Source organism: Mollisia scopiformis (assembly GCF_001500285.1).
Source record: "Mollisia scopiformis unplaced genomic scaffold LY89scaffold_3, whole genome shotgun sequence".
Classification (NCBI taxonomy): domain Eukaryota; kingdom Fungi; phylum Ascomycota; class Leotiomycetes; order Helotiales; family Mollisiaceae; genus Mollisia; species Mollisia scopiformis.
In genome coordinates, this window is record NW_017263583.1 from 1445005 (window position 1) to 1452951 (window position 7947).

Below are 7947 nucleotides of genomic sequence, written 5' to 3' on the forward strand. Positions count from 1 at the left end.
TACCCTATTAGATGAATTTCTTGCGAAGATGTAGTTAGATACAATGGATAAAATACATCTCTATGAAAATGCCAAGAAGGCTAGTGCGATGACGGAGTGCGAGAACCCCCGCCGCTGACCTATTCCTTGCTCTTTAAGTAGAACCACCAGTCAGAGCTCACTTCTGAGCTATTTTCCGCCGTCTGCCTGCCTGCGTCATTCCTGAGTTGGCTTGCTCCTTGTTCGCGCGCTCGACGAACTTTGCTCTACCACCTAAAGTAGTACGTACCGAAGGGTATCCCTTCTTCCACTTTCTGCGAACCACGAAATTCGACTCCACAACCAAATCGAACCCCATCCTGGATTCTTCTCATTAATACCAATTTGAAAAGCTTTTTCTGAGTACAAACGGGCTGGCAGGATGGTTAGTCTGGGACATTCGCACCGCCGGCAGTCTGCGGCAAGTATGTACTTCCCCAACTTATCGCTAGAGCTTCCTCTCTTTATCTCTCTTCCTTTTTCTTTTCGCGTCAACGAAAACGATCTGGGAGTCGGTGGTCACAACAGGAACTGATGGCGTTCTGGAATACAGGCAACAGGTCTTCGGTCGACGAATCCAGGTCGGATGGGCCGGAGGACGAAACCACGGTCGTGGAGCCAGAACAGGGCAATGGTGAGGTTCCATATGGCTGGAATTCGTGGAGAGGGGAATACTGATACGGGCACAGTGTTGTCGCATATCATTTCGCAGTTGAGGCCCGGCGCGGATTTGAGTCGGGTGGTGCTGCCGACCTTTATCTTGGAGCCTAGGAGTATGTTGGAGAGGATCACGAAGTACGTCAATGGGGAAAAGAGGGTGGAATACGGGCTAATTGGAATAGCTTCATGGCACACCCGGAGACTCTACTTCCTATGCCCGAAATCGAAGATCCGACACAGAGATTCCTTTCGGTGGTTAAGTTCTACTTGAGTGGGTGGCATATCAAGCCTCCGTAAGCCTTGTCCTGGTCGAGTTTGGAGTGGCAGAAACTGATATGAGCTATAGCGGAGTCAAGAAACCGCTCAATCCTATTCTGGGCGAGACGTTCACCTGCTATTGGGAATTCCCGGACAAGACCCATGGATACTACATCTCCGAACAAACCTCACATCATCCTCCCAAGTCCAGCTATTTCTACATGGCTCCCGAGCACGGAATCCGAATCGATGGTACTCTTAAGCCCCGCAGTAAATTTCTGGGCAATTCGGCGGCGAGTTTGATGGAGGGCATTGCCATTCTGCGGTTCTTGAACAGAGGAAATGGCTCAAAGGGAGAACGATACATCCTCACGCAACCAAATATGTACGCAAGAGGCATCCTGTTCGGAAAGATGAAATATGAGCTTGGAGATCATAGTTTTGTGCGGTGCCCGGAGCTTGGTCTGTCGGCTGATATCGAATTCAAGACGAAGGGGTACTTTGGAGGTACTTATAACGCAATTGGAGGGACGATAAAGAATGAGAAGACTGGAGAAGCTCTGTATGAGTTGTCTGGAATGTGGAACGGGGAGATGTTTGCTAAGGACTTGAAGGTATACTTATCATTGTTAAGGGAAAACGAATTTCTGACACGGCTTTAGACTGGTAAAAAAGACCTGCTTTTCAACGCACAAAAAGCAAAGCCCACACCTCCTTTGGTACGGTCACTTGATGAACAAGATGAGCGAGAATCGCAGAAATTATGGTATGCCACAGCACAAGCAGTCAAGGCACGAGACCATGTGGTAGCTACGGATGAGAAGACGAAGATCGAGGACATGCAGAGAGATGAAGCAGCGAAGAGAACAGAAGATGGAGTTGAATGGCATCCAAGACTATTCAGGCCTATACATGGAGGTCCCGGAGGCCCAGATGAAGGCGAAGAAGATCTGGACTGGATCTTGAATGCAAACATGTAAGTTCAGATTCTCATTTTTGTTGAGTTTATAGCTAAAGTGGTCATAGTGATGGTTCAACACCTCAGAAACAAGTCGAGCAAATCCTAGCAGTCACACCCATCATCCCAGGCCAAAACTTCCGAGAAAAGAACCCTATTCCACCTCCTCGCAACCGCACGGCATCCTACAACTCAATCAACACACCAGCAGCACAACCAACCTCTGAAGCACCACAGAATGACCCGATTGATTTCGGCCAAAACGAAACTACCAATTCAGGAATCCCTCCCGCTCCTCCAAGTGGACCCGCAGATCTCTACGCAGCCCAAACTCAAAACGGAGGTCAGCAACAAAAGGAACTAGAGGGAAGACTGAAATCCACGAGCACAAGCTCAGTAAACAACACCGATTCTCTAATTGACTTCCACCAAGACATGAAGCAGAATCTCTCAGTTGTAGACGGCCATTCGTTGAAGAGACAGGATACCGATACGCAGAGCTTGGATGAGTTTGTGGATGCACAAGGATGATGGTGGAAAAGGAAAGGGGATACACGTGACTTGCGGGGATGGGATTAGATTATAGGGAATTGGTTGGCGTTGTGTTTGCGTTTATGGATGCATCTTGCGTTGCAACATTCCTGTGTATAAAGTACAGGGCATAGCAAGCAGATATGAGATTACGTATCTATTCACAGACGTGGACTTTCGGAAGAATTCTAGATGCCTTTATGCTCTTGTGATTAGTTTTGTGAGCGTCCCAAGATCTCGGGGACAATTAGCGTGAAAGTAGGAAAGTGATTCATGGGAAAACAGACCAGCGAGACTATTACTGCAATGTTTTGGAAGGAGCTATCGTTCGATTTTTGATGGCAAGATTATGTCTTGCGCTATAGTGTACAGTACACGACTTTTTCTCCTTGAGATTCGTGCGTATGAAAAAGCATTTAATGCCCGGAACGCCAGATTTAATCTCCCAACTGCATCCTCTCTTCCGCAATTTCTCTTTTCTCCTCCACACCTCTCTCAACCCATGATCTCTCCCTTCACCAGCCTAATACCTCTTCCTCGTTGGCTCCGGACTAGGACTCCTCGACATACTCCTCTCATCCCTACCCCTCAACCTCAACCACTTCTTCGTGCTCAACTCTAATTCCCTCTCCAGCTCCGCACTCGGATTCTTCCTATGGATGAAATTGCAGAAACCTCCTCGAACGCAACCCTCCCCGCTATTCAGACGGCAACATGCTTCGCGGAAATCGGTGACGGGCGATAACTCGCAGTAAATGGGTCTAGCGGCGTACCAGCGGGAATTCAGAGCATCGCAGGCTTTTTGCGCGGAATCTTCATACTTGAAGCGCGCGTACACGTTCCCGATGAGATCTACAAAACTGTCAGTATACATACACAACTCCATTCCAGATCAGAAATTGGGGGAAAAACTCACGATCATTATTATTATCACAAACAACAACCTCCTCAATCTCCCCAAACTTGCACATCTCGCACCAGAAGTCCTCGTAGAAGGCATCAAAGTGGTTCTGCAGCTGCGACGCATTCATCTTGTTCTTGGGGTCGTAGGCTGGGTTCTGGTACAGGTTCGGGAGCAGGATCGTCTGCGAGTACGAGGGCTTGACGTGTTTGCGGGAGCAGCGGTCGCCGTGGCGGCATGCGCCGATCTTGTAGTAGAATGAGCAGTTGACTTTGTCGGCTTCGGTGCCGAAGATTGAGGCGAGGTAGTTCGCCATGATGGAGGAGGGATCGAGGCTCGAAGGTGGAGGTTAGAGTCGCGAGATAGGTTGATTGTGTGTCGCGGATGTAATACGTGGTCGGACTCGAGAGTCGAGGTCTTGGGATGTTATATCGCGGGTTGTCGTGAGGTGTTTGTGATGTTGTTTCTGGATTGTGCTGCCTCGCAAAAAGATCGTGATATGGAGCTTGGAGGTTGGTCCTAAAATGGGTTAGCGCCAAAACTTAAATCTCAATGAGGCTGACAAATCGTTTTCCGTCCTTCTTTCGTCTTCGAAGACATGAACTAATTTGGACTAAGTAGTCTATCATCTAAACGTTCTACATGTTCTAATCTCCTTGTATTGGCGTGTCTGCTTATATAATTTTGAACTCTACCCTCGAGGCTTGAGCATTAAGTGTCTGTTGCCGTTTCTTATAATCTTGCTTAAATACTTGCTTTACTTTTCATTGGCTCAAATTTGATGTACTGGTATTAATACGAGAATATCTTGAATAAATATAACTCTCTCAATACTGAACTCAAGTGCTTTTAGCGTGTGAGTAATTCATGACCTTTCTTTCCGGGCTTAAGGTGTTGTAATCACGTTCCCACCCTTAACTTCTTGTTTGAGGATATTTGCATACTTCAGATATATGAATGGCAATCTATTTCTTGACCCTTTTGAGGACTCGCTCAGGCTCTTCCGAGGCCAGACTTTGAATACTTGGCTGCTATCCAAAGTCCGATGCTCGTTCTTGATACTGTCTTACTCAATCTCAGTTTGGTCCACAACTCCATTTGACATCGCCGCCCCTCTTAACAGGCTCATCATCAGGGTCTGCGATCCTCTTCACCTCCATATTAAATCTGAAACTCGCCGCCAATACGCCTCCTACCAACCCGCCCTCACTCCATGAGATCATGAAATCGCCAGTCTTCGACATACCGTCGCTCTCAACCCCATCGAATCCCAACGCCCAAGGATGCGGATAAATACAGTAGAAAAACGGACCCGTTGGCGGCTTATTTGGGTCTGAATTATATAAGTCCGCGTCATTGAGGACCCAGCCATCGTCCCATGGTCCTTCTGGTGATTTTGCTCGAGCCATAAGGATTTTGGAGTCTCCAAAGGACGAACAACCAACGAACATATACTTGTACAGCGAATTGGCCCCGAATATTGTTGTGTGGAATATCTGTCCGTGCTCGATGTGGGACATAATGGGACGGCAGTCTGCAGGAAAAGCCGACCAGCCAGTGCCAGTCCAGTATGTGTACGGTGTTGGACAGGAAATACGGATACGAGCCAGGACTACGTCCTTGTCGGCGTCGAGAATTTGGCCATAGAGGTAGATAAAATCGTCCACTCGAAGTGCTGTGATCGATCCAAAAGAGGGCAATGTTGCCGATTTGAGCTCAACATTAGACAAAGATTCGTGACTCTGGGCCAGGCCAACATTCTCGATGCCAGGCGTCGGCTTAATGGCTCTGATTTGTCGACTTCGTGAGTCGTACTCTACTTTTGCAACCCCCATACGAAGATAGGTCTCGTCCATACCCGTCATCCTGGTGATCTTGAACCAGGTGTACCCATGAATTATCCCTTTCTCGTGATGGCATTTTCTAGTTTGGTCTCCTTCAACTTCAATGATTCCGGAAAATGACCAGAATTTTGTTGGGATGGCAAATTCTTTCGGGCGCTGGTGAACGAATACCGGTACTTCATCCTTCGAATCTAGTTTGTACTTCGAGAGAGTTGGATTGTTGTTATCCGGGATTATGGCGCAGGTGTTATCTCTCACTCCCAGGAAATTTCCGTTGGGGTCATGGTCGAAGGTGTCGCCAAATTGTACGACAACATGACCATTGGAAAATTGGGAAGACTTGCCGATGTCTCGTGGGAGCCAGTTGCCAGTGCCTATTTACAAGTTAGGAAGTGAGGCCCAGATATGGCCAGCTGAATCGTAACATTGACTGAGCTCGGTTGAGGGGGAGGTCTGGAATACAACAGATATGCTAGAGGTTGACGCAGAATTGTGGATAACTGGGATGGTGAAGATTGTTATATGCAGTTTACAAAATCTCCAAATTCAGAAAATCAATACAGGCTGGTTGGGAAAATGCCGACTGCCTGTACCCCCAAATGTTTGGGGCGGGTATTCATCAGATCAAATCGAAATTTGGTGAAGTCTGAGCTGAGGGGAGTGCACAAAATCAATACGACGACGGCAAATCTCAAGCAGGTAGCTGAACAGTGCTAAGAGAGAGATATGCAAGAATTGTGAGGATATTCGCAAATGAAACATCGTGTGCTTACCATCGCGCATGATTCCAAGAGGTGTCTGCAGAATGACCTTGGGAGGCCAAATCATTCTCTTCTCCATATTCAATCGACTGCCGACGAACTTTGAAGCTAAATTTAAATAGGTAATGGTGTTGTTGAAAGAGGAGGAAGTTGAGTGAGTCGCGAGAAACATGTTCGTCTCTCGTTTCACCCTATCCGTAATTGGAAGCGACGAAGAACTTCAGATGAAAAAGAACTACACTTCAGCAAAGCACCGATACATTGTTAACTTTCTCGAGATAGGTAATGCTCGACTTGGTTCGCATTGCTTTATTCTTCCTCGTACCATACTCGTCTACCGTCAAGGGGCTTTACTTCATATTTGGTTTCGGGCTTTTCCTTCCACAACAAATGCAGCAGCTCATCCACGACGCCATCTTAGCACCCCAAGCGACTGAATTCCAGATCCTTTAAAGTTCATGTATGTACTACTCCCTTGAGAACAAAAATGTTAGAACCACCTAGTGATATGCATCTTGGATAAGTGTCTTGTTGTTCCAAGCTTCGGAGTGGAGTTCGACTTTCTTCATTTGTCGAAATGAGGAATCTGTTCCACGGCGTGTTGGGATCCGAATAGCTTATGGGACAAAGACATCTGCCAGCTTTTACAGATAGGGTAAAGTCCGAGCAAGTCGGAACGCCAACTGGAGGACCACTGTGCCAACGAATCCCACCAATACCTTGGAATCCATTTCGAAATCGTGGTATTTCTTGTTCTGTCGATATCATAAGCGAAGTTGAGAATGATTTCAAGCAGGAACAACAAGATCTATTGAAGAAAGTGGTTAGTGATTGGCAAAATAAGTGATAAAAATGAACTCTTGTGGATGTTATAACTCATTTCTCTTTTGAAGCTCTGCAGACAAAGTTGGGATAGACGGAATTACGGTATTGGCGATTGATTCGAGACCTGCTGCAACGTTGGAGTCAAAGTAACTGGCTGTCAAAACAAAGCCTATCCTTCAAAATAGATATAGACTCCGTAGAAACGGCGAGAAGTCCTTTACATCGTAGACTGAAAATTTCAGTGTTCGAGCTTCGTAGTTGATTGGAGTATACCACACCACTTACAACTAGGCTCGCTTTCCACCTTTTTAAATTTCAAATTCTACATCCGTCCACCTCCTATTCTCCAGATATTGTGTGTCGAGTGGTGATGTATCTATGCTTTATTTCTTCCTCTTTCCTTACACCTCTGAATGTGGGGAGCTACATCAGACGCTCATTGTTCGCCCATGATCTTCTTGTATTATAGCTTGGGAATATTTTCTTTTCGCGTTGTCCTCATCTCGATCATGACATCTAGGGCGGAATGGCCGCTGATATTCTTCTTGTTCCAGTCAAAAGATCCTCAGTGCTCCCGATATCCATAACCATCATTTTTAAACTTCAGGCGTTATAGACAGGAGACTCGTACCATGGAGCTCTTCATCCAGGATATCGGTGTTAACAAATGAACGAAGGCTGGGGCAGTCCAATACGAGTGATTCGCGATATGAGTTTTTCGGGAGAGCACTGTTGGAAATCGTTCGTTCTGGCGAGACAAATCGATATCAGAGGCTTGGAATTGTATAAAAGGTGATGCGCCATAGCGAGCGAAGCATGTACTGGAGGTCGTGAAGCTGGGGCATTGAAGCACTTGATAAAGTACCTAGTGTCGAGTTGTTGGAGAGAGAACTTTCTCCGTCCTCCGGCCTCAAACAATTTTAAAAAGGCTTTTCACTCTCTCTGAAGGTCCCAACGATGGGACGGTGGGCTTGTGTATGGAAAGGAAAGATTTCTATAGAAGAAAAAAGATAGAGCTTTAAAGCGCGATTTATTGTTTTTCGAAACGCGCTAGTGAATTTTTATTATTTTTTTCTTGAATTAATAATACAAAAGCTAAGATTTTCGTTATCGTCTCACAATGCAGAATATTCAAGAAATCTAAGCTTTTTATATCCGATAATTTTATTATTAACAAACTTTCTGTTATTA

The 7947-nt window shown here is 46.1% G+C and overlaps 3 protein-coding genes across 3 annotated transcripts; 1 reads left to right on the top strand and 2 right to left on the bottom strand.

The window, feature by feature from the left end:
* Positions 1–217: 217 nt before the first annotated feature.
* On the top strand, positions 218–2803 carry LY89DRAFT_309348 (uncharacterized protein). Its single transcript, XM_018206620.1, has 7 exons — positions 218–443; positions 572–652; positions 708–813; positions 861–971; positions 1025–1550; positions 1599–1912; positions 1963–2803. Exons 1-7 carry the CDS (start codon positions 401–403, stop codon positions 2423–2425), a joined length of 1644 nt encoding a protein of 547 aa, XP_018077099.1. The 5' UTR covers positions 218–400; the 3' UTR covers positions 2426–2803.
* On the bottom strand, positions 2727–3826 carry LY89DRAFT_680856 (RNA-binding domain-containing protein). The gene is made up of 2 exons (XM_018214155.1): positions 3342–3826; positions 2727–3277 (listed from the first exon to the last, which is right to left on the bottom strand). Exons 1-2 carry the CDS (start codon positions 3640–3642, stop codon positions 2949–2951), a joined length of 630 nt encoding a protein of 209 aa, XP_018077100.1. The 5' UTR covers positions 3643–3826; the 3' UTR covers positions 2727–2948.
* Positions 3827–4402: 576 nt separating this feature from the next.
* On the bottom strand, positions 4403–6010 carry LY89DRAFT_728864 (uncharacterized protein; the record flags this gene model as incomplete). Its single annotated transcript, XM_018219314.1, has 2 exons — positions 4403–5544; positions 5944–6010. 2 exons carry the CDS (start codon positions 6008–6010, stop codon positions 4403–4405), a joined length of 1209 nt encoding a protein of 402 aa, XP_018077101.1.
* Positions 6011–7947: the final 1937 nt, after the last annotated feature.